General features: G+C 54.4%; 9 protein-coding genes across 9 annotated transcripts; 6 read left to right on the top strand and 3 right to left on the bottom strand.

Moving 5' to 3' along the window:
• Positions 1-286: 286 nt before the first annotated feature.
• On the top strand, positions 287-2,832 carry HETIRDRAFT_52318 (glycoside hydrolase family 1 protein; the record flags this gene model as incomplete). The annotated part of the gene is made up of 16 exons (XM_009552199.1): positions 287-341; positions 454-761; positions 827-922; positions 988-1,025; positions 1,094-1,216; positions 1,303-1,439; positions 1,504-1,542; positions 1,680-1,838; positions 1,915-1,995; positions 2,054-2,077; positions 2,138-2,157; positions 2,216-2,236; positions 2,298-2,317; positions 2,371-2,531; positions 2,594-2,615; positions 2,679-2,832. 16 exons carry the CDS (start codon positions 287-289, stop codon positions 2,830-2,832), a joined length of 1,458 nt encoding a protein of 485 aa, XP_009550494.1.
• A 1,196-nt stretch (positions 2,833-4,028) lies between these two features.
• Positions 4,029-6,043, top strand: HETIRDRAFT_238331 (uncharacterized protein; the record flags this gene model as incomplete). Its single annotated transcript, XM_009552697.2, has 9 exons — positions 4,029-4,120; positions 4,355-4,446; positions 4,521-4,647; positions 4,714-5,166; positions 5,254-5,317; positions 5,379-5,405; positions 5,462-5,629; positions 5,685-5,726; positions 5,810-6,043. Coding segments are annotated over 9 exons (1,299 nt in total), but the record flags the coding sequence as incomplete, so codon positions are not given.
• A 408-nt stretch (positions 6,044-6,451) lies between these two features.
• HETIRDRAFT_327377 (ATP exporter) lies at positions 6,452-10,543 on the top strand (the record flags this gene model as incomplete). The annotated part of the gene is made up of 21 exons (XM_009552696.1): positions 6,452-6,623; positions 6,689-6,789; positions 6,847-6,919; positions 6,983-7,017; positions 7,071-7,092; positions 7,142-7,282; positions 7,348-7,514; positions 7,579-7,723; positions 7,783-8,072; positions 8,145-8,175; positions 8,228-8,417; positions 8,476-8,836; positions 8,907-9,097; positions 9,147-9,198; positions 9,304-9,439; positions 9,523-9,880; positions 9,935-9,949; positions 10,003-10,072; positions 10,139-10,253; positions 10,310-10,348; positions 10,404-10,543. The coding sequence occupies 21 exons, from the start codon at positions 6,452-6,454 to the stop codon at positions 10,541-10,543; spliced, it is 2,844 nt and encodes a 947-aa protein (XP_009550991.1).
• A 1,747-nt stretch (positions 10,544-12,290) lies between these two features.
• On the top strand, positions 12,291-15,165 carry HETIRDRAFT_105391 (uncharacterized protein; the record flags this gene model as incomplete). Its single annotated transcript, XM_009552695.1, has 5 exons — positions 12,291-12,470; positions 12,531-12,884; positions 13,282-13,867; positions 14,116-14,596; positions 14,766-15,165. The coding sequence occupies 5 exons, from the start codon at positions 12,291-12,293 to the stop codon at positions 15,163-15,165; spliced, it is 2,001 nt and encodes a 666-aa protein (XP_009550990.1).
• Positions 15,166-15,254: 89 nt separating this feature from the next.
• On the bottom strand, positions 15,255-16,238 carry HETIRDRAFT_454768 (uncharacterized protein; the record flags this gene model as incomplete). The annotated part of the gene is made up of 3 exons (XM_009552694.1): positions 15,255-15,773; positions 15,823-16,107; positions 16,182-16,238. 3 exons carry the CDS (start codon positions 16,236-16,238, stop codon positions 15,255-15,257), a joined length of 861 nt encoding a protein of 286 aa, XP_009550989.1.
• Positions 16,239-16,282: 44 nt separating this feature from the next.
• ACS (acyl-CoA synthetase) lies at positions 16,283-18,901 on the top strand (the record flags this gene model as incomplete). Its single annotated transcript, XM_009552203.1, has 9 exons — positions 16,283-16,435; positions 16,541-16,690; positions 16,750-17,256; positions 17,313-17,464; positions 17,524-17,947; positions 18,047-18,239; positions 18,313-18,399; positions 18,475-18,535; positions 18,637-18,901. 9 exons carry the CDS (start codon positions 16,283-16,285, stop codon positions 18,899-18,901), a joined length of 1,992 nt encoding a protein of 663 aa, XP_009550498.1.
• HETIRDRAFT_480153 (uncharacterized protein) lies at positions 18,894-19,283 on the top strand (the record flags this gene model as incomplete). The annotated part of the gene is made up of 1 exon (XM_009552693.1): positions 18,894-19,283. A coding segment is annotated over one exon (390 nt), but the record flags the coding sequence as incomplete, so codon positions are not given.
• A 1,156-nt stretch (positions 19,284-20,439) lies between these two features.
• HETIRDRAFT_429694 (uncharacterized protein) lies at positions 20,440-21,450 on the bottom strand (the record flags this gene model as incomplete). Its single annotated transcript, XM_009552692.1, has 4 exons — positions 20,440-20,561; positions 20,588-20,644; positions 21,027-21,081; positions 21,124-21,450. The coding sequence occupies 4 exons, from the start codon at positions 21,448-21,450 to the stop codon at positions 20,440-20,442; spliced, it is 561 nt and encodes a 186-aa protein (XP_009550987.1).
• Positions 21,451-24,059: 2,609 nt separating this feature from the next.
• Positions 24,060-24,272, bottom strand: HETIRDRAFT_327698 (uncharacterized protein; the record flags this gene model as incomplete). The annotated part of the gene is made up of 1 exon (XM_009552691.1): positions 24,060-24,272. A coding segment is annotated over one exon (213 nt), but the record flags the coding sequence as incomplete, so codon positions are not given.
• Between the last annotated feature and the right edge of the window lie 275 nt (positions 24,273-24,547).

Here is a 24,547-nt window from a genome sequence, read left to right as displayed (position 1 = left end):
GAAGCGGGAAGAGACGCCCCAGATGCCAATGAACAATCGAGATGCACATGCTGCAACGTGTTTGTTTTACCCCGTACGTGTCCAGGTCCACACCCCCGCAATCCAATCGCTCAGCGAACACACGGACTATTCTCGGAGACTGTACCTCAGAATTCCCGTCCTCTGATATCGGCATTGCGCTACCTGCTCATCCGTCGAACGCTTTAAAACCCATCAGCGCCCTTCGTATTCATGTTACCGGCTGTCCCTCCGCCACCTCTCCAACTCCACCACACCACGCCCAGTCATGAGCGTCCCCACCGTCAAGCTCCCGAATGATTTTATTTGGGGGTTCGCCACCGGTGAGTCTCCCCGCTTCCCGAACACAAGGCCTAGGAGGAAATGCGGCTCCTATCTTCGCTGACTCTGCATCTCGCTCCGCTTCGTGCGCGCGCTGACGTCAATTTTTTACAGCAAGCTTCCAGATTGAAGGCTCCACAGACATTGATGGTCGTGGAAAGTCCATCTGGGACGATTTCGCAAAGCAGCCTGGTAAGACCCTCGACGGTAGGAATGGCGACGTCGCCACAGACTCGTACAAACTCTGGAGAGAGGACATCGCACTCCTAAAGCAGTACGGCGCAAAATCCTACCGCTTCTCTATCGCCTGGTCTCGAATTATCCCCCTGGGAGGCCGAAACGACCCCATCAACCGCGCCGGAATACAGTGGTATTCCAACTTCATCGATGAGCTGCTGGCCAATGGGATCACTCCGTTTGTTGTGAGCTATCGTCTTAGGATTTCAGCAATACAAGCGGGCATTGAAAATTTATTCTGCTCGTGCAGACTTTGTATCACTGGGACCTGCCTCAGGGCCTTCACGACAGGTACGGTGGATGGCTCAACAAAGAGATCGTCGAAGACTATGCCCATTATGCCAGGGTATGCCTTATTTCGCCGCGCGCGCACTTTCACACCCATTCATATGCACCCTTCCCGATCCCCAGGTGTGCTTCCAGGCGTTTGGGGGCCGAGTTAAGCATTGGTACGCGCTTCCCAAGATCGTCCCAGCGGAGTCGCTCGAATTAACACATCGTGACCTTCGCTGAATAGGCTGACAATGAACGAGCCCTGGTGCATTTCCGTACTGGGATATGGCCGTGGGGTCTTCGCGCCAGGGCGGTCAAGCGACCGCGACCGGTCACCCGAGGGCGACTCGTCGACTGAACCCTGGATGTATGTTGAAAAAGACTGCTTTTGGGCCCTATACCTCGTTTTACTCAATCGCTCGATCACACTTGCGATTGCTTAATTTTTCTTAGTGTTGGCCACCATGTCATTCTGTCACATGCGCACGCGGTCAACGTCTACCGCACGGAATTTAAGGCTCAGCAGGGCGGGAAGATTGGGATCACTCTCAACGGCGATTGGGCAGTACCTTATGATGACGACCCTGCGAGTACGCATATCCGTGCCTCGTACAAAAGTAGAATAGGCCTTGACTACCCCCCTCCCTTTGAAAGATATCGCGGCTGCGCAACATGCACTAGACTTTGCCATCGGTATGCCTCTTATCGTCGTCTTCTTCCTCCTGACCTCCTGACCTCCTAACGACCTTCTTCTAGGTTGGTTTGCGGTGCGTGTCGAGTACTTCTCAAACGCTTTTCAGCGCCACAGGGTCTGGTGACTGACGTCCGAGTTGCTTGGCTCCAGGATCCTATATATCTCGGAGGTTACCCGGAGTATATGAAACAGACGCTCGGGACGAGGCTGCCGGAATTCACTCCAGAAGAATGGGCGGTCGTGAAGGGCTCTTCTGACTTCTACGGAATGAACACATATACGACGAACCTCACCAGTTGAGTCTTCCTCTCAGCTGAGCTTCCCCGCTCACTGCGCTTCTGCGGCTTCTCATGTCATCGATCGCTCAATAGAGGCGGGGGGCGACGACGAGTTCCAAGGCTTGGTGGAGTACACGTTCACTAGGCCAGATGGCACGCAGCTCGGCACGCAAGGTAATTCAAGCATCGTCAGGGGCGAGAATGATACTGACTTGTCGTGCTCCCTTCCCAGCCCACTGCGCTTGGCTCCAAACCTGTGAGCACCCGGTTCAATCTCTCACATGCCTACCTCTGTTCGTACTCACTTCCTACCCAGACCCTCAGGGATTTCGCGAGGTGAGTAGCACTCCATACACACATCCCTGTCGCCAATCTGAGACCTATGCCCGCCCAGCTATTGAACTACCTCTGGAAGGTGCGTCCCAGCTCCCAGGTAGCTTTTTTCTCGTTTCTCACCGATAAATTTCCTTGGACAGAGGTACCAAAAGCCGATCTAGTGAGTCCGTTCAGCCAAGGCCACCCGCGAGTGTCTATTGACGGGCTGCTCAGCGTCACCGAGAATGGATTTGCGGTTAAAGATGAGCACAACATGCCTGTAGAGCAGGCGCTGCAGGACGCGGATCGGATCGAATACTTCCGCGGCATGACTGGCGCGTTGCAGGCTGCGGTCGTCGAGGATAGCGTGGATGTCAAGGCATATTTCCCGTGGAGTGCGCATGGTTACGTCTGCTCCCTTTACCACTCACCTGACTGTTTGTTGCCATTCTCGCAGGCTTCTTGGACAACTTCGAGTGGTCTGTATAGGAATGACGCGACTTTGTTGTTCGGCGGTGGAGAGCTGACGAGCGTGCATTTAGGGCGGACGGCTACGTGACTCGATTCGGGGTCACGTATGTGGACTACGCGACGCAGAAGCGCTACCCAAAGGAGTCTGCGAAATTCTTGATCAAGGTAGGCGCACGCGGCGCGTGCGCTCCCCATTCTATTTCGATTCAAACGTCCAGACGCTGAGCACATGGTCCTGTAGTTCTTCCAAGAAAATATCGAGACGGACGACGCGCAGTCTAAACCGCCGCCCGCGCCGCCGGTGAAACAGCTGGCGAATAGCATCGTGGGAGGGGGCATCGGGGGAATGAACAATATCGCTGGTGCGGCGCTCATCGGCGGTCTTCGAGCTTGATCGGCGTGTTGACGAACGGCTCTCTCCTCCCCCACACGCGCCCATCTCCCTACTTGACCCGAACAAAAACCTGTTCGTGGCGCTCGTGGACCGTGGACGCGTGCGCGCGCGCTCGCTTGATGCCATAACAGTGGTGCTGCTGGTCGCGATCTCCTGCTCTGTCGTGCTCGTGAAGCTCCGCGGTTCTTCTTCCTGAGGATCATCGCGCGCCGTGCGTTTCTATTCTGAGCTCGAACTTGCTGTATTATTGGAAATTTGTGTATTCGGTAGCAGTGTCGGCATCGGATTCTTCTGCGCGGCGTCTATTCGTGTACGATGGCGTGTATGTTCTATTGTTGATACATGTTCTTCTCGTTGAGCAATCATTGCTATGGACACTGCACCAGGTGAACGAGGTATTTTTTGCACAATGGGAGAAGGGAAAGAAAGTGTGGGCACCGTGAAGTGCACTGTGAGATCCGCTCGGAAAGGAAACGGTGTGAGTCTAACCCTAACCCGGAGGGGTTATTCGACGACGAGATGCCTCGCGGAGTTTGAACGATGGTGGCGAGAAAGTAAATTTTCCAAAGCCTTGCATCGCCGCCAAGAGGCGTCGGTGAGCGGGTGGTCTCGGAAGTGTGCTGTGCGACCGACAAGGAGCGAAGGAATAACGTGGAGAGGGATGTCGGGATGCGAAGGGTGTGAGGCCATATTTAGGCCGCCGAAAGCCGAGGGCGGCAGAGAGCCGTGGGGACAGATAAAATGAGGGACGGTGAATAAATGAAGGCCGACCCGAAGGATTGCGCCCTCGCCAGTCTTTCCCTCGAAAACGCGACACAGCGAGTCTTTCGCCCGTACCCGTGTTCTCCCGACTACCCTCCAAGCTTGGCTTCCACGCCAGATGGCTTCGTACGCGCAGGACCCGAGCGGACCCGCGGATTTCACTGGCGCTATTTCCGCTGGCTCGCACTCTCAGACCGACTACAACGACGGGGCGGACTCGGACGGAGAGGACACGCCCGGCGGACGGAAGAAGGGCTCGGGGTCGAAGGGCTCGAAGAGGAGGAAGGTCAACCATGCCTGTCTGTATTGCAGGAGGAGCCATATGACCTGCGACGAGGGGAGACCATGTCAAAGATGGTGAGTGCCTTTGCGCTCGGCCTCCCTTTTCCTTTTCCTGTTCCGCGCGGGTGGATGCGGTTGGCGGTGAATGAATGCCCCCACACGCGCATGAAAGGCCGTTTTCCAGGCCGCGAAGTGCTCTCAGACCCATCGTCCCAGGTAGTATCTCCAGTCCACACACCGTTCGTTGCCACCATCTCGACCGCGCCACTCGTTGACTTTACTACTCACCCGAGTCTCTCGTCTGTGCAGTATCAAACGTGAGATTGGACATCTTTGCCACGACGAACGCCGCCCCAGCAAGTCCGACAAGCAACCCTCTGCAGAGTCGACCACTCAAATCGGTATGCAGCGTATGTCACGTCTCCGCCCCACCTTTATTGAGGGACAACCCTGGTTGACCGCCAACCCCATTTAGCAGCCGGATCCTCGTCGTATGCCTCCCAATCTGTCCCAGCGGCGGGGTGGCCCAGTATGGCCGTCGCGCAGACTGGGTACATGTACCCCCAGTTCGAGACTTTCGGCAAGGAATTCTCCGTCCTCTCGTGCGTCTGTTACTTTTCTCCTCGTGTATGCTCTGTTGAGTTGGTGTGTGTGCGCTGTATACCCAGTGACTTTCTCGACACCCTCGATGAACAAGCCTTCTTCAACCCGTCCACAGCCGTCGCGCCCTCTTCCCTCGTCTCTGGCGCTCCGTATGGTAACCCAGACCTCGACGCTGTCGCTCCCACTCTGCCATCCCAGCTCGGTGCTCAGAGCTCGCAGCAGAATCAGATACAGGATGCCTCTGCCCAGCAGACGCAGACGACTCCTCAGCAGCAACAGCAACAGCTGCAGCAGTCGCCACAGCAGCAGTCTTCGCCCATACAGGACCAGACGATCGTCAACTTGTTCTCCGGGACTAGTATGGCGGAGAAATTCCTTCTGACGGCGGCGGACCAGGAGCCGGGATCGCGCGACGAGCGGCTCAAGCGGGTCATTAAGACCAAGTACGAGGCGGGGCTGCTGAAGCCGTACAACTATGTCAAGGGTTACGCTCGGCTGTCGCGATGGATGGATAGAAAGTGCGCCCCGTGGTCTTTGTCGGGAACTGAGACGTCTTGCTTAACTATAGATCCGCATTGCTTCACCCTGCCTGTGTGTCTGTACAGCGTGTCCCAGGATTCAAAACAACAGATTTTGCAGCCATTATCCGTGCTGAGGCCGAAGTTCAGGGTAAGCAGGATGTGATACGTGAGCCTATAAGTTTGCGCACTGATGTTGCTACTATCTGTAGGCTATCGCTCAATCTCTGCGCGATATTGTACGTACCTCGGTCTCTAATTATCTGTCATGGGTGTTTTTAACACGTCCGTCCAGGATCTAGTGTTTATTGAAGAGGCCTTCGAGCGCCTCTTGCTAGACTATGATCGTGTGTTTTCAGCGATGGGCATTCCCGCGTGCTTGTGGCGCCGTACGGGCGAGATCTACAAGGGCAACCGCGAGTTCGCGGAGCTTGTTGGTGTAGATGGATATATGCTGCGCGACGTACGACGACTATTTGCGTTTCTACTCCCATATATTTTCTTACTGGTTTCTACAGGGCCGATTATGCATCTACGAGCTCATGGCTGAGGAGTCTGCCGTCAACTACTGGGAGGTCAGCTCTGCGTCTTTTCCACAATTCGAATGTTCTGGCTGACGTCTTTCATCATCTTTCTGCGCCAGAAATATGGCAACGTGGCGTTCGACTCGACGCAAAAAGCCGTGCTCACGTCGTGTGTGCTCCGGTTCAAACCCATGATCAGCTCAAACTCGGGCACGGGCACGCCTGGCAAGCGATTGCAGCTCGGGACGACGCCAAATGAGGACGGCTTCATCAACTGCTGTTTTTCGTTCACGATCCGGAGGGATACGTGGGGCATTCCCAGTATGATCGTCGGTAACTTTATCCGATGCTAGAGCGCGCTATCTGGAGCGGTGTGGAGGAAGGGGAGAGACAGAGGTCTGTTCATGCGAGTGTATACTATAGGTATTTGGATAGAGGAGGACGCAGGACTGTAGGCGTTGTAGAGTGCTATTTATGTTGTCTGCTGTGTTATTGGCTTTGTGGTCGCGTTTTGGATACAAATGTACGATGGAACCATCTAATGCTATTCGCACGCCCCCTTGTCTGTAGCTTCGAAGTACCCTGTTTTTCGCGGGTCCTCGCGTGTACAAGGACGCGGGCCGCTTGGAACGTTCACATCACATGTTCAATCGGCCAGTCGGCGTGATGCGACGGCTTGCGCGCTACCTTCAACGCGCGCGACATATTGTCGGACAACTCTATGCTCCTCTCAATTCTTCTGAACTTTGGGTTTTGAAGTCATGTCGAACAGATCGGGCTACTCGCTGGCCCGCATCCTCACTCTAGGGCTCATCTTCCATCTAGTCTACATCGGCACCGTCTTTGACTGCTACTTCACGAGCCCGGTCGTCCATGGCATGCGTCCGCACCGGCTGCCGCAGGCGGAAGCGAAGCGCCTCGTGCTCATCGTCGGTACTGAACCGCTTTTCGATATATCATTGTCGTGCATGCCCGATTCTCACACGTCGGAATCGCAGGTGACGGGCTGCGCGCGGACTTTGTGTTCAGCGCGAATGCCAGCGCAATCGTACCGGACGCACCGGAGCGAGTCGCCCCTTACTTAAGGGAGATAGTTGAGGTGAGTGCTTGGCTGTGTGTGTCGTTTGGAGACGTGGGGGTGAACGCGCTTCGTTAGACGAGAGGGGCGTACGGAATTTCGCATACGCGTGTGCCGACGGAGAGCAGACCCGGCCACGTAGCCATCATAGGTGAGTATTCTCCGTCACGGTATGCCCGTAGACCGCGTTTTCATGATCGTTTCCGGTTGCAAGGCGGGATGTATGAAGATGTTTCTGCCGTGACGAAGGTCAGTCCGTTGCCGTCTATCATGCGGACTCTGTATCAACGAAAAGCTTCCAGGGATGGAAAACTAATCCCGTAAGTGCGTGGGCTCTGTGATGAGAATTGACTTCAATTAGGCGGATAGGTAGACTTTGACTCGGTGTTCAATCAATCCAGCCACACATTTTCGTTTGGGTCGCCAGATATCCTTCCTATGTTCTCGCACGGCGCGACGCCGGGAAAAGTCAAGATGTGGTGCTATGATGAAGAAGACGAGGATTTCACAAAGGGTATCTTGACCTTTGTTGCGTTCCACGATCTCCGTCGAATTTTATCTAATATTGACACGTTACAGACGCTACCGCATTGGATATCTGGGTGTTTGAACACTTAGAAGCGTTGCTGAGCAACGCTACCACTAACGAGTCACTGAACGCGCAATTGCGCCAAGAGAAGGTCGTGTTTTTTCTCCACTTACTCGGGCTCGACACGACTGGACACTCCTACAGACCGCACTCCAAGGTAAATCCGGAGACCGTCCGAGACATCAGCAAGGCGCTGATAATTTCTGGTTCAACAATTAAAGGAATACATGAACAATATACGTGTCGTGGATGACATCGTGCGCAAGACGGAGCAGCTGATATCGCGGTTTTACGGCGACGAGGACACGAGCTTTGTGTTCACGGCTGATCATGGAATGTCGAGGATCGGCAACCATGGCGATGGAGGTTTGTCCTCTATTTTTCTGTCTGTTCTAGATGCCATGTCTTGACGCTGCCTTCCGCAGATCCCGACAATACGCGCACGCCGCTCATAGCCTGGGGCGCTGGGATCCGCGGTCCCATCCACGCATCGACGCAGGTAGACGAATACTCTGCGCCATGGGAGCTCGGTCATCTCGCCCGCCGCGACGTCGAACAAGCAGACATAGCGGCGCTGATGTCCGCGTTGCTCGGCATCGACTGGCCTGTCAACTCTGTCGGCGTGTTGCCGGACGTTGACCCCGGTGCGGATGGATACCTGAAAATGAAGGATGGGGAGGCGGGCGTGGCGGCGGCCGCACTTACAAATGCAAAGGTGATGGGATTATAGTGTGCTTGCACATGTGGATATGCGCCGGGCTGCGGCTGATGCGTCGCGCTTGGACAGGTCATCCTGGAGCATTATCGAGTCAAGCATGGTATGTGCTCTACGATTTGAGTCTGACCCGCATGGCTGACCCAGTACCAAAGAGATGAAGGAGGCCCATACACTCTTCTACAAGCCATTCAGATATTTTGAGCATCCAAGTTCGAATTATCCAGGCTCCTCGGAAATAGCCGATATTGAGCGTCTCATCGCTGAAGGGCGATTCAGCGAGAGCCGCCGTCATTCTGCAAAGCTCATCACAGCGGCTCTTCAAGGCCTCCGATATCTTGAAACGTGAGTCTTTTAACATATTTCAAGCACATTCATCAACAAGGCATTGTTTATTCAAAAGATATGATCGCACCCTCATTCGCATCATTGTTACCGTTGCATACACAGGCTGGATTGCGTTCAGCGCATTATTCATTCTTGTACCTCGGAAACCCTCTGCATTATGGACACCAGGCAGCCCTTTGATATTCCTTCTCTCTGTTTCAACACTTCTTGCATTCTGGGCCCTGTTCGCTCTGCAAAAATCTGCATGGACTTTGTACATCTACATCGTCTTCCCAGTATATTTCTGGCATCGAATCATCGAGCAAACCGGAGAGCTTATATCCTTCTGGCGAAGACTGGAGCACACCACGCCTCTCGCTGGGTCGAAATTGGCCATTGGAGGAGTGTTGGTAGTCGCAGCGTTGCAAAGCATGGTGGTAAGAGTTTCAACTGGATTGGCACTCTGAAGATATTCTGTCGTTCTCATCATCGATTGTTATGCAACAGCTTGGATACACTCACCGCGCGATCTGGAGTGTCGGCTTCGTGCTTATCGGGATCGTGTGGCCAGCGATCTCCTGGCCGAAGAACATGGTCAGTCAAAATTGGCGATTATACCTGTCGTGGGCGTCCGCTTGTGTGGTGACGGCGATTTTCCCGCTCCTGCGCGTGGATCCGGCAGAAAGCACGGGCGTCATGTAAATCCAACTTTGCTTGATTTGTCTTTCAGGGCTGACTAGACGATAGTATGTTGGGCGGGCTCTGCATGCTTCTTGCTGGGCTCATCGGCGCGCGCCGCGTCCTTCCCAATGCAGGCTTGGCCTACAGGGAATTGAGCAATCTTCTAGACTTGCAGGTAAGTGTTATCAGCAACGCAGTGTAATGCAATAAGCCTGCTTCTGAGACTCACTCAAACATGCACTCTGAACAGCTCGTCCTGATACTGGCGAGCATGTCGGTCACGGCGAGTTCGATTCGGAACTTGCAGGCCAAGACGGGCCTCCCACTGATGAACCAAGTGCTCGGTTGGGTCGTCCTCGGTATGTGTGTTCCACTTCCGATCGCACACCGATCTTTCTTTCTTCTCTCGTCCGACGCGATATTGACACACTCGTCTGTTTAGTCACGGCTTCCCTGCTTCCCGCCTTTATGCGCATTTTGTCCACGTCTGGGGAGACCAAGTTCCTGATCTACGTGCTGACGTTCTGCCCATGCTTTATTATCCTGTCCATCCGCGCCGAGGGCCTGTTTTATCTCTCGTACTGCGTAACACTGTTCTTTTGGATCAAAGTCGAAGAGGCCGTGCGCGCACGGACAACCCAGGCAAACGGAGCTACAGGTGTCAAAGATAAAGCTGATAATTCAACGGTGGACGATCAAGTAAGGGGGCACTGGAATCCCAGTGAATACAGGCTGGACGACGTCAGGATAGCACTGTTTTTCTTGTTTTTCGTTCAGGTAGGCTTCTTCGGGACCGGAAAGTGAGTTGTCTTGCTGTCGGTGTAACGTAAGTAACTGATTCAGGCGTTGGACAGTGTTGCATCCATATCGTAAGTGCAAGCGTGCATGAGGAACCATTGGGTAGTATTTGACCCGAGCACAGGTCATTCTACCTTGAGCCCGTGTATCGCCTGGTGCCGATTTTCAGCCCATTCCTCATGGCCTCACTCTTGGTAATAGTTTCAATAGACTGACTTCTGTACCGAAGGGGCTAACGAAAGTTATCATTTATCTTATAGCTCTTTAAGATTCTCGCGCCATACGTGCTGCTCTCAGTTGCGTTCGCAACCGTTAACGCACGTGTCGGCATGCCGCCTTTTGCGCTGTTTTTGGTGGCGCTGACCTTGACAGATGGTATTCTTTGTCCTCCCTTACTCGTCTAGACACGTCTCATCAGCAGCTTTTGATAGGCATGACGATGACGTTCTTCTTCAATGTCACCGATAGTGGTAGGCGTCCTCAGCCTGGAGCATCAGTTTACACAGACTTAGGCTCCATTTCTAGGGTCGTGGCTGCAGATTGGACAGTCAATATCCCACTTTTGCATCACGTCGCTCCTGCTTGTGTTCTCGGCAGTGATAGCAGCAGCTGGAGAACACCTTTTGCGAGATGGCAACATGCGAAGTGGGGGAAAAGCAGAATAAATTGGTGCCCTAAAGTCCGGTAAGTTACTTGTTCGTTGTAGTTGTCCTTGATCTCAAGGGGGTCTCTCTCCACTTCGAAGCCAATAGACAATCATTCTGACCGCTTGCACCTCGTGAAAATGGTGTCAGAACGACACAGTTTACCTCTTAACAAATAGCAAATAGCAGCACCAACGTCCCTGGTTATTTTTCGATGCTGTAGGTGCGACGGGAGATATTCGTGACTGAATCCGCCGCAGCTGCAGATAGAGCACTGTGGACGCCAGAGACAGAATCATGAATGCGCCCGCCCAAAGCTGCGCCACCAATGAGCGTTTCTAAGATTTGGGAGATGAGATGAGAATGTCAAACGCTGTGCGACTTTTCGCATAGATGGAAAGGATTGAGAAATTACACACCAGCGGACTTGAAAGGTTTCAATATCAGCGCTCTCCTTTTCAAAGGTCAGACTCATCTTCGGGAAATTTTGAGGATAAAACTGTACATTTCTGGCCATAGAGGACCACAGAAAATCAACATTTTTCCCACCGTTTTTCGCATGCTATGACCGAGGTATATCGAGTCGAGGTCAGTTCGCTACCACCTAGCACCTTTGCATCTGAGCGAACTTGAAGCTCGAAGCTCGAATTACAAGATGTTGATGCCAAAGTAAGGATTCCAACCTTGGATCCGGATCATCCGCTGCGTCTCACAGCACCGTATGCGTATGCAGTGCGTTAGATTATTGGAAACAGGCAGCGACGTCACGTTTAAGCGCACTGGACAACCATCTCGCAACTTTCGACCCCGGAACCCCTTCTACTGTTTTACTGAGGCCCGTAGACGAAGAAATCTCCGCATTGCTGAAGGTGTTGTCCTCCCTTTCTGTCCGGCGCACTAGACTGTCCCCCGTGTCACATATTCTACTAGAGTTGTTGGCCCGCATCTTCTCCTTCATAGCAAGCAATGAATCCCCAATGGTTGATTCGAGGGAAAATTTGGGGTAGATAAAAGTTTCTCGTATCTGCAGTCGATGGAGGCACGTCGCATTAGATAACTCGGTACTTTGGGCAACCATCACCTTCGGCCTCGGGCCACAGTGGGTTCTAAGCATGGTTCAACGTGCCAGGCAGGTGCCGTTGGTCGTGAAGCACACTCACATCAAAAGTGTGAAAGACAGCGACACGGCCATTGACTTTCTATCTTCCCATCTACCTATCATAACAGATCTTGAATTAGTCGTCCTGAATGATACCCTCGCCGAAGTCATGGAGGAAGCACTCTCAGACCCCACACCATCCTTGGAACACGCGCCATCTACGCAGAGCGACACTGTTGACCAGCAAGTTATACCCCGAGATGCTCTTGCCGATTGCAACACCCCACGTCTTCATGTGGTGACCTTTATTGGATGCAAAGTCCCTTGGTCATCCCCGATCTGGCACAACATGTCTCATCTCAAAATCTCGGTCACACCAAAACAGTGGAATGAATTCTCGGTCAGCGCCTGGCTCTCTTCGGAGGATGAATTCTTCGACGTGTTGGCGAGCATGTACCATCTGGAATCCTTGTCAATCTCCCGGCAGATCCGCATCTGATGGAATGAGACAGCCTGCACTCGAATTGAATCAACTATCACACCTCGCGCCGGAAGGACTATGGGCGCACTGCGTCGTCGTTCTCGGGAGCATTCGATTTCCTCCTACAGCGGTAGTCTCCCTCGTCTGCCGTGAGCAACCACAACTTTGTGAACGAGGTGCTCGTCCCGATGCTAGAAAGGCACAGTGGCAAGACGGAGGAGGCGCCGCCCCTGCGCACCCTCAACATCATTAAACTGCACGGCCGCCTGACCATCGAAGGATGGACCACCTCCGACTTGTCCAAAATCAAATTGAGCAGCAGATCGCGACGGATGGCTCCCACTCTTTCTATCTCGTTGCACCCTACTGTCTCCTACCAGAGCGAAGAGGGCCTGCACTGCACTGTCCTGCGCGCTCTTCACATCTAGGCGGTGGCGTTCATGCAGTTTGCGTTGGCAGAGCCCGATGATCGTGAAGAACACCGTGATATCTTCGACCTGCTGGAATCAGCCCACAAACTGAAGATTGTCAGTTTGCAAGACCACGCCTTCCACCTTTTCTGCGCTCGGCTTGGCGCAGGGCGGACTGGTGCTCGCGATGGAGGCATTCTTTTCCCCGAACTTCAACAGATGGCATACAAACAGTTATTTTCAAGATCCGGGATCCGACATGGCGAACAGATTCTGGAATGGCTGAAACGACGCAAGGGCTCGCGGGCCCTATTGAAACGGCTCAAGCTTTATGTGAAGGATAATGAAAGCACGAGGCAATGGGCAAATGAAGTGAGCGAGATCGTGTCATTGGAATTAAGATGGAAAACTTGTGGTTCTGTTCAGCCACAGTGATCAAGAGAATAGCGTGGTTGATCATGAAAGCTGGTTCATTCACTCCCCACTCCCTCCTTCCCTCTCTCCCTCACATTCTATCAAGGATGTGTTTCTGAGAGATCCCCGCAGTGCGTTCATAGTTGTACCCGTCACGCACGAATGCGGTGTAGCAAGGATGAACTGTAGACATTTGTAAAGCTCCGAGCCCCCGGGAGGTGGGAAACGAGAGCGGCCAAAAGGAACAACCCAAGCGGCAGTGAAAGAAAACTTAGAGACACCGGTAGATAGGTCAAAGTCAAGTCTTCGCGAGAGTGCTCTTGGCTCCCACCGTGACATCGTCGCACATCGGCAGCGTGTGCGAAGGCGTGGCGGCCAAGACGTGCGGTGTGCGATGGAGGACGCGCGATTCGTAGGGCGGATACGCACCCCGCCACCCCGCTGGCACGTCTCTGCTGCAAGCCAGCGGAAAAGAGAACGAGGAACGAGCTCTCCAGCAGTCGGACAGAACCAAACGGGCCAGGGGGCACCGCACCCAGTGTGTTCCGCGAGGACACCCAGGTCCTCGCAGTACCAGCGCCAGCTTGACCTCCATCATCGTCCCCTCCGACCCTGCGTGCGTGGCCACAGCCGAGTCGGGCTCAGCCCAGTCCATTCTCTGTCGACAGCCCAACACGCGAGACAACAAGACGCGACTTCTCGCGCCCCCGAGCTGTTCGCGAGCTCGTACTCATCGGGCGCTGCAAAGCCCGACCGCCCCGAGATGGCTCTGCGTGCCCAGCGCGCGGCGTCGGGTATATCTGAGCGCAAACGTTTGCGGTCTCCCGAACAACGCCCCATCCCCGCGCCCGCCGCTCTCGCGCCTCGACGCGCCATAACCAGGACCTCGCGCGCTCATCGAGACCCGCCCGCCCGTCTGCATGCAAGACCCGACAACCCACGTATGCCCGACGCCCCAGCACACAGACGCGCCGGACCCCTCTGATCCTAAATGTAACATCGGTCTCGGCAACGTCCCACCCCAATGAACACTCGAGACACAATTAGGAACAGGTCGGCACACCGCAGGCCACGGCGGGCCAAACGCCTGTGGATCGTCCACGATTGAGCGTTCCAGGGCGCGGTCGCCTCTGATAGCGCGCCGCCTGCCGGATCACGGTCCCAACGTCGCCCTCGTCGATCGTCGAAGCGCATCGCGCCCTCGACGGTACCCATGCCCTCGATAGGGCCCCGCGACGCCCCCGCGCCCGAGCGCAACAAACGCGGCGCGCACAGCCCGAGCAAACACACGCGCAAGATCCCAGCCACACCAAACCAACCGACCCGGAAGCCGTGGACGACACGCGAGCACTAACACAAACACAAACACGAACACGAGCGAGAGCGAGCAGAGGAAACGCGCGCATCGGAACGGGTTTTCCTGCCCTTCCTGCGCTATATCAGGCGCCGATGGGTCCCGCGCGCCTGCATGCGCGCGCAGCATCCAGCCAGACTCGCAGCCGGATAGTCGGCGTACGAGGCCGGCGGCGTCGCCCCGCGCGAGCGACCGACGATCCCTCGCATCTGAGCGCTGAGCAACCCCACGCGCCGGATGCCGTCGGTATCAGCGCTAAGATCCGCGAGCTCGCGCGGAAAGAGAGCAGGACCACCCCAGCAAAGCAAGCGAGCGCGTGAATGCACCGAACAATGAATGTTCGACGCCCGGCGCGATAGCCTCTTCGAAAACGCTCGAATTGTGTGTGTGTGCGTGTATAGATAGATCGATCGATCGACGGATCTGACATTCGACGAACGGGACTGGGATGCGTCGCCGGAGCGCGGTCGTGCAGCGTCGTGCAGCGTCGCGCGTCGGAAGCGGAGAGGCGGGGGGGAGATAGTTGGGATGGAGGAGAGTCGGGGCTCGGGATTTGAGCGGCGGACGAGCTTCATTCGACGTCTGGACTCGCGCCGCCGCGCGTCGCGCGTCGATATCCAACGTAGCCCGACAATAGTCCAATGTGCGACGTGCGACGCGGCTTTTCGTCATGTTTCGAGCTCTGTGTCCGTCGAGTTTGACTTGCGCCGCGCTACGGCGTCTCGCGGAGGGTGCTGCGCGGAGGCAGGCGACGGGAGCGCGACGGTGCGAGAGGATGCGTCGCGCTCCGTGGGCGCCGCGATTCGCGAGGGGCTGCGGGGCATGGGCGGACAGGGTGGGGCGACTGAGGGCGGGGAAGGCTGGCCGGTGGCTGGTGAGACATGAGACGGGACAGCGAGTCCGACGGCAAGCCACGGCGACGGCGCACGGGGCGGTGCGGGGTCAGGTCAGGTGTGCTGGGAACGCGAGGGCGGTCATGGAGAGCCGGAGCCGCCGCACGCGTGCGGGGTTAAGAAAGCGTGGGGGGAGACGGCAAGCAGTCGGAAGGCACGTGGATGCGGGGGAAGCGGGGGAGAACCGCGGGTCGATCGGGGCTTGGGTTCTTCGAAGTCGAAGACGCGGACGTCGAGGCTGGGAGACGGGAGACGGGAGACGGGAGACGGAGGACGGAGGGGCGGAGGGGCTGGTCGGACGCGGGGGGCGTGCAGGTGCAAGGATGACGCGCGCGGGTATAAGTATGCGGCGGCGCGCGGCGGCACCGCCTCTACTTTCTCTCTCGCCCTGCGCTTCCCTCCCGTCTGTCCCTCCACTCTCTGCCGTCCCGTCTGCCGTGCTGCGTGCGTGCGTATGTAACGCACGCGCTTGTAAGTAAGCTCGAGCGTCGCCGGGCCCGCGATTGGTTGGGGCAGGGCGGACGCTCCGTTCCGGGGGCCTCGGGAGAGGGATGGGGCGGGGGTGTGCCGGGGGCGGCGCGAGCGGTTGGCTGGGAGGTGCTGGCATGTGAGTGCGGGGGCGGGGAGGGGGTGTGGGGTACTGTATTACTGGCATGGCAGCCCGTCGGAGTCTCGCCTCGCCAGCGCGCGTGACAGGGCCCGTCACGGTCGTGTTTGAGCGAGTGCCTGTCCGTGACACGGGCGCTCGCCGGTGCGGGGAACGCCGGCGGGGAGCTGCCTGCAGCGACGAGGCCGCACTGTCTCCGCTGACAGCGAAGCGGCGGGGGCAAGTGCGGAGGCGAGCGGCGTCGGCGAGCGGCGTCGGCGGGGGCAGCGGCGGGGGCAGCGGCGGGGGCAGCGTGGGAAAGTACCCCGCACCGGAGCGGGAAGGGCGCTAAGAGCCCGATCGCCTTGTGCGCCCGCCGCAAATGACAGATCGCTCCTCGCCGATAGGACTCGCAAGGTCACGCGCTCGTTCCCCAATAAAAGACCTCGTCTCGCCCCATCTCTCAACCTCTCTCTCATCCCTCTCTCCTCCCTCTCCTCCCTCCTTCCCTGCAGAGCTCGCAATGGCAGAACAGCCCGCACCCATCCCCATCCACCCCGTCGCTTCCCGCGTAAAGGACGGCGCAAACACGCCCCACGTCGGCCCCCACATCCACGCCTACAGGGCCGCACACGCAGAGACCGTCGGCCACGAGTCCGACAAATGGTGGGCAAAGGTGCGCGACTCCCTTCCCCACACACGCCCCTCCCTATCTATCGCCCGTTCCTGGAACGTGATTCCCGGCGATCCAATCCGCCCCGATGTTAATGACCGTGTGTAGATGGCCCGTCAGTCCCTCCACTGGGACCGCCCCTTCCAGACCGTCCGCGCCGGCTCCTTCGACAAGGGCGACATCGTCTGGTTTCCAGAGGGCGGCCTCAACGCCTCCTACAACTGCGTAGACCGATGGGCCTTCAAACACCCTGACAAGGTCCGTTCTTCCCTCTCTCCCCGCGACCCGTCACCCAACCACACCCGCACCGCCGCTAGACCGCCATCATCTACGAAGCCGACGAGCCCTCCGAGGGCGCCAACATATCCTACGCCGAGCTCCTCCGCGAGGTCTGCTCCCTCGCCAACGTCCTCAAGTCCCTCGGCGTCCGCAAGGGCGACACCGTCTCCCTCTACCTCCCCATGACCTGGCACGCCGTCGCCGCCTTCCTTGCCTGCGCCCGCATCGGCGCCGTCCACTCTGTCGTCTTCGCCGGCTTCTCCGCCGAGTCCCTCCGCGACCGCGTCCAGGACTGCCGCAGCCGCGTCGTCCTCACCTCCGACGAGGGCCGCCGCGGCGGCAAGACCATCGCCACCAAAGCCATCGTCGACGCAGCACTCAAGGCATGCCCCGACGTCGAGCACGTCCTCGTCCTCAAGCGCACAGGCAACCCCGTCGCGTGGGTCGAAGGCCGCGACCGCTGGTGGCACGAGGAGACCGCCCGCGTGCCCAACTACTGCCCGCCAGAGGTCATGGCATCCGAAGACCCGCTCTTCATCCTCTACGTACGTCCCGCCGATCGATCCGCGCCGTCCGCTCACCGCTCTCTCAATCCCGGCAGACCTCGGGCTCGACGGGCAAGCCCAAGGGCGTCGTGCACACCACCGGCGGGTACCTCCTCGGCGCCGCCCTCACCGTCAAGTACGTCTTTGACGTGCACCCAGACGACAAGTTCGCCTGCATGGCCGACATCGGCTGGATCACCGGGCACACGTGCGTGGGCTTCACCCGGCAACCGCGACTGACCGCTGACGCGCGCCCGGCCCCCTTAGCTACATCGTCTACGGCCCGCTCCTCAACGGCGTCTCCACCACCGTCTTCGAGTCGACCCCCGTCTACCCGACGCCCTCGCGCTACTGGCAAACCGTCCAAAAACACGGCCTCACGCAGTTCTACAGCGCGCCGACCGCGATCCGCCTCCTGCGGCGGCTCGGCGCGCACCACGTCGACGGGCACGACCTGAGCACCCTGCGCGTGCTCGGGTCCGTCGGCGAGCCTATCAACCCCGAGGCGTGGAATTGGTACCACGAGCACGTCGGGAAGGGCGTGTGCGCGATCGTGGACACGTTTTGGCAGACGGAGACGGGGAGTATCGTGGTTACGCCGTTTCCCGGAGCGATTGAGACGAAGCCGGGCGCGGCGACGGTGCCGTTCTTTGGGATCGAGACGGCGATTCTGGATCCCGTGTCGGGCGAGGTGCGCGCGCGTTCCCATTGCCCCCTTCCCTCCACGCGTGTTTCCCCACGCGCGTTTTATTTTTATTTTTCGTGCGGTGGCTGACGCCCGCGCGCACAGGAGCTGACGGGGAACAACGTCGAGGGCGTGCTGGTGATCAAGGCGCCGTGGCCGTCGATCGCGCGCACGGTGTACCAGGACCACGCGCGCTACCTCGATACGTACATGCGGCCGTACCCGGGCGTGTTCTACACCGGCGACGGCGCCGCGCGCGACGAGCACGGGTACATCTGGATCAAGGGCCGCGTCGACGGTGCGTGCGCTGCGTTTCGCGTTGGTCGGTCGATTGTGGGTGCGTGCTGATCTGGATGCGTGGGCGGTTGCAGACGTGATCAACGTGTCGGGTCATCGGCTGTCGACGGCGGAGATCGAGTCGGCGCTGATATTGCATGCGGGCGTCGCAGAGACCGCAGGTGCGTCTTTCTTGCTTGCGCGCGCGGTTCCCTGGTGCTGATCGTCGATCTGGTTGGGTTTCGCCTGCGCTGCAGTGATCGGGTCGGCGGACGAGCTGACGGGGCAGGCCGTGTATGCGTTCGTGACGCTCAAGCCGTACGTCCCTCTCTCTCTCCGCTCACCCGACCCCTCTCACCCCTCCCCTTTCTCCCTCTCTCTTTCCTCCCGCCCCGCCCCGCCCCGCCCCGCACCCGCAGCGAATTCAAATACGACCCCACCGACGAGCCCGCGCTCGCCAAAGAGCTGACCCTGCAGGTGCGCAAAGTCATCGGCCCGTTCGCGGCGCCGAAGCGCGTGCACGTCGTCGGCGACCTGCCCAAGACGCGCTCGGGCAAGATCATGCGCCGCGTGCTGCGCAAGATCGTCGCGGGCGAGGGCGACCAGCTCGGCGACCTCAGTACGCTCGCGGAGCCGGGCGTGGTGGGCGCTATCATGGAGAAGGTGGGGGCGGACGGGGCGTAGTGCAGTGCGCCCCGTGGCCGCCGCCGCGGCGGTTGCGGTTGCGGTTGCGGTTGCGGTTGCGGTTGTTTTGGGGTGGGGGTGGTGCTGTTTTTTTTTTTTTTTGCTTGTTTGTTTGTTTGAGAGTGTGGGGCGCCGCGCCGGTGTGTGTCTATGGGTGCGCGTGCGCGGATGCGTGCTTGCTTGCTTACTTACTTACGTCTTTGGGTATTGGGCGCGGGCTCGGGGGCTCAGCGGGGGCTCGAGGAGGGGCGTGAGCGAGGGAGCGAGGGAGGGAAGGAAACAATACAGAGGAGGCAGAGGAGGCAGAGGAGGTCGCGCGGCGCGGCCGTGTGTGTATCTGTGTATTTTATTTCTGGGTAGTGGTATATTTGCTTGCTTGCTTGCGGTGCGGTGCGTTGCGTTGCGTTGCTTGCTTGTATTGCGTCGGACTGTGTTGGGGTGAGTTGCGGTGAGCCGTGATGCGGCGAGTTGCTTGTGCCCTGCCGTATCGGGCTGCACGGGGCGGTTCGGGCGGTTCTCGAGTGTCGTGTGTGTCGTGTGGACACTTCGGTCCCCCGCTCGACGGTGCGCGCGAAGGACCGCCGCGTCAATCAACTTGACGTGCCTTACACCGCGCGGGCCGCCGTGGGCTACGCTGCGGTGCTTGGTTCTGTACTTCTGTACTCACGGTGGCACTGGGCGGGTGTTGTTCAAGCGTCACGCGGAGTTACCTGCGAGGCGGACGGGCTGTCGTATTGGGGCTGCGTGTGCTTGGGTTTGGGGCTTTGTAGTGGTTGGGCAGAAGAACAGACGGTGCGGCGCAGTATGATACGAGTATGATACGGTACGGTACAATTACAGCGGGTGAAGATGATGCCCGGTGCTGTGTGGGTGTGGTAGCAGTGGACGAGATGACAGACGCCGCAGCGACATGGCGAAGATTGGTCTCTCTCCTTTCATCAGGAGAAGAAGACAAGGTCTAGTAGTGATGCTACCGTAATCATGCATAACAATCGCGATCACAAATGGAGACGGAAACGAAAATGAAACGAGATGCGAGATCCCATTTTTGATTGTGCGTGCAATAGAATGGGTGGCAGTGGCAGTGGTTGTGTCCTGTGCCTGAGGCGGGGACCAACGGCAGTGGCAGCGGCAGGGTGGGTTGGGGAGCTAGAGCAGAGCCAGAGATGTGGGTGGCCGGGATCAATATTCGATTTTCGATGGCTGGGAGGGACTGTGGCGAACCACCATCCCATCGAGCCTAAGTGTAGGAATGCTCAAGATAATTGGATAATCAAAGATTCCATGAGCAGTACTTCAGGGGGGTTGACATGCTCATAAGGAATCATAGGATAACAATGTTTCAAACAACAATAGCTCACAAGATGTCTTCATGCTAGGATAACTTCTTGTCATTATTGAGAATTCAGTTTACTTATCAGACATCATGTTAAACAATAATGGGGTAGTATCAATTCAGCAGTATGCAAATAATGACATGTTGAGAGAAAAGACAGCCCAACAGAAACATGTTGTTAGGAGAGGCTACCAACCACAACTTAGGCAGCAGTGAGGACAAGGTGGCAGTTCAGATACTTTTTCTTGATGGCCTTCTGGAGCATGTAGAAGGGAGTGGTATACATCTTGTCCATCTTATTAGTAGGACCCCACCGCCCATAATCTGAGCAATGGCATGCCTATCCTTACCCACCACAAACAAGCCAGAGTCACCACCATCTGAAAACTTGTCATTTTTGGCCATTACTGTGTTGTAGCCACAGATAATGTATTCAAGGGCAAGCTAGGCAATACTGTGCTTGGGGTAGTGACAAGTGATGGACTTGAGGCTGTTGACATGTCCATAGATAGTGCCAGTTGAACAACCATTCTTGATGGTAAGCAGCATCCTCACATTGTAGATGTTGAAGCTCTATGGGTTATAGAACTTTTCCTTAGGGGCATAGTCCTTGAGCTGAAGAAGTATGTCCTCAGGCTTATGGAAATCATGACAATTGTGAGCCTGAGGGAACATATAGTAAACCTAGTTGACATCTGTCTTGTTCCCTCCTATAGACAAAGGGGAAAAGAAGAAAAAATAACCATCAGTCAAAAGAACAAAAAGAAAACCAAAAAGTAACCAACATACCAATAAAGAGCTTATTCCCCTTAAATTCCTTCCACTCAATCTTGTCCTTATCCATCTGGATGAAGTTTCAGTTGTACATGAACCAGTTTTTGCCAACCTTGACCTTGGTGCAGTAAAGAACAAAGCCAATTACATATGAGGCAGTCATTGTGAAATATTTTGTGACCTTAGTGTAAAGCCAGTTGACTTCTTTAATCTTGTTCATTGCTATGGTGATCAAGTCCATGAGCTCTTTATGCTTCGACGTGATACCCTTAGGCTTGTCATTTGTCAGCTGTGGAAGCCTAACAAGAGCTGCCTCCCAAGTGCTAATAGCAATGGTCTGGTTGCCGATGAACTTTATGATGGCCATAATGGCATCATCATACAACCCCATGCCGAGGAGTATGATGTTCTCATGTGGCTGGCTATCCTTCTTGTGCATGTAGTCCTAGTTCTTAAAGAGTGGAGGCAGGTGGACAACATGGGTGCAAATCAAGAGTGCAATATGCTTGTTCCCCTCTTTAGTGTTGGGGCAGAAGAACAGACTACCTATTTCCTCAAAATGAGGTGACTTGAAAGGCACAATCGTAAGACCAAGGGTGAGCATAAAAGGCTTGTGCAGCACTAGAATACCCCCAGAGTTGAATAAGGGATTGAAGCTCATGAGCTAGGGGCCAGAACCATAGCAATGATAGATGGACTCGATGAAGGCAACCTGAATCTTAGGGAAACCTACAGCCTAGAATGTAAAAAAGAACAAAGAAATAGCTTTTATTTATTTAGTTCAAAATAACAAGGATAATGGGATAGTCCCATAGTCTCACATAGCATCCTATGGAAACTGGGTTCAGAACACTGAGGATAATAGGATAGTCACATAATTTCAATGGACTCTTACCTAGAGGATCTCATTTATGGCATTAGCAGCAGCCATGATAGCAGTGTAAGTAAAGGAGCAAGGTTGCATGCCAATGGTAATGACAAAGTCACAAATCAAGGCTGCCTCACCTACATTCATATATATAAGAGGATTAACAGTATTCTAGTTGACCTGGAGCTCATCAAGCTGGGCAACAATGCTCTAAGCAGTCTCGAGCCAGGTTAGGGAAATAGGATGATTAGAATAGATAGGGTGGGTGGCATAGACAATCTTCTACAACTTGGGACCTATGGTGATAGGCCACAAAGATCTGGTCTTGAAAATGCATAGGGTGCTGGACCTGAAGGAATTGGTAAAGGTGTATGGATAGTTGGATAATTGACTCATTTCCTCAGTGATGGCCTTAGGAATAGTTGCAGCCCCAGCGATAGTGGGAAAAATGAGAGTATTGGTAGGAAAGACTAGTGGTACAATAGAGGACATGACTGAGTCATCAGGAGTCAAAGATGGGATGAAAGTTCCAGTAGTCTTAGATATGCCAACACATGCTTTAAAAAAGGCATAGTAGAGTAGGGCTGTCTGTCTCTGGATGCTCTGTGATCATTTGATGATAGTCTGATCTAGTCTACATGCAACTTCTAATAATGCTGCTGACTAATACTTGCAACATCTTCTAGGACCCCTGAAAATAGGTAGGGAAGCTAGGTGGCTGATCTTGAAAAAAATTAGGCCTTTTAACCCCTAGGCCTGGAAAAATCTGAACAAAAAGGGCTCTCTATGAGGTCAAGGCTATATATTGTTGTCCTGCAGAATCTGGTCTCTCTTATCATATGCCTAATCATGTCCAAGAATTTTTATGGAGATGGTAGTGAAGTGGTCAATGAGTCATCTAGTATAAGAGCTTGAGTTTGTAGGGTCAGTTGGTTCAAATTCTGTATATCAAGGATACTGAAATATTTTCATTTGCTAGTGATTTTTCTTTATATACAAGGTAGTGGCGAAGCTAGTGCCTATTTGTGGCAACAAGGTTCACTCAGCATTAGTGCCATCTTCTATATTTCTCTACAAGTATATGAGGCTCCATATACTAGTCTGCCCTAAGCTATTTACAGCCATGTAGCCACCATGTAGTCCTACATATTTGCTTACATTTATTCTGACTATTTCCTATGTATGCTATCCAAGAACCTAATCATTAGCCAAGATGAGTAGCATATTCATCTAAATAAACAATTCCTTTGACTCTATTTTCAGTTATCAAAGCACACCATAGCTATTGTAGCCACAGTGGATTGACTATAGGCACTATGTTAGCATGGTATAGGGAGCAAGAAGAATGACAGTATTAGTGATGGTAGTAATAGCACTGTAAATGAGTTGTGATAGTTTAGAGCAGATTTTTTTTGTCTGTCATGTTCTGTATGCTTCACACTACTGTAGTGTACTTATTCTAATATTTGTGAGCCTTAAAAAGGCCTAAACTATATAATCTGACAAATTTTGAGTATTTTGAAGGCCTGAACTAGCCTGTCTGGCAAGATTTGGGGACTTTGGGGACCTAAATGGGTCAAATGACTCAATCCAAGAATTTTGCAGCAAATTTTACATAGGCCTGAATTTCTCTGGCAAAAAGGGCCAATTTTTTGATTTTTTTGGTCTATACATTTTTATTAGGGAAAAGCTCCATATTAAATTAACTATAGTTAAGCATAAATATAGCTATATTTTTACCAATTACCATTAAGGATTTTTTAGCTTACCCTGCCTCTAATCCTGAAATTATAAGATCTAATTAGAGCTAGTTAAAGCTAATTTATTATATGGATTTTTGGAAAAATATCAACTAACCCAGTTCTATGGTTTCTCTACTACTATTACACCTCCAATCATAGAGTATCTATAAAGCTTACCAATCAAACTAAAGTCACACCTTATTATAAATTTGCCCATCACTACAGTGCCAGACAAGCAAAGTCAACAATTTTGCTAACTCCCCAGGCAGAATTTTTTAGGACAAACTGAGTTCAGATTTGGACTCAGAAAAGCAAAAGGAGTCAAAAAATACCTTTTATGGAAGTTCCCAAGGTAAAATGGGGGTGGCCAATTTTTGGGGCAAAAAAAACAAAATATAATTAGGCTTAAAATGACATTAGAGCCAATCTGAGTCAATCTCAGGTTAGCATTGTATCAACAGACATCATTGTGCACTGCCCAACCCTTCTGTGTGACTTTTGTTTGCATACAGCCCACTCTGCCACTTTCTCTATAAGCCCCTTATGATATGCATCCATAAACCACCATGATTGATTAAAAAATTGGTGAATCACCTTGACAGGACACTTATTGAGACATTGCTGTGCCACTTTCTTTGCATCCTTAAATTTGACTTTGTAGATTTTATAGTACCAATGCTTGCACCAGCCCCAGTGCTGGATAATATGAACATGCCATAAAAGAAAAGACTAGGGAAACTGACCATCTTAATAGGATTAAGCTCACAATAGAACCCTAGAAGAAAGATGCAAATGTGACCTCAAGCTTTTAATTTTTGCTCAAGAAGGGATTCTTGAAAAAAAATCATCCTGCCTGCTCAGAAGTCAGGCTGTATAACAAGTGTCATTCTTAAAAGGACAAATTGGGAAACACTTGGCCTTCATTG

Source organism: Heterobasidion irregulare (assembly GCF_000320585.1).
Source record: "Heterobasidion irregulare TC 32-1 unplaced genomic scaffold scaffold_10, whole genome shotgun sequence".
In the NCBI taxonomy this organism is placed as follows: Eukaryota; Fungi; Basidiomycota; class Agaricomycetes; order Russulales; family Bondarzewiaceae; genus Heterobasidion; species Heterobasidion irregulare.
This window is presented reverse-complemented; position numbering and strand designations above follow the sequence as displayed.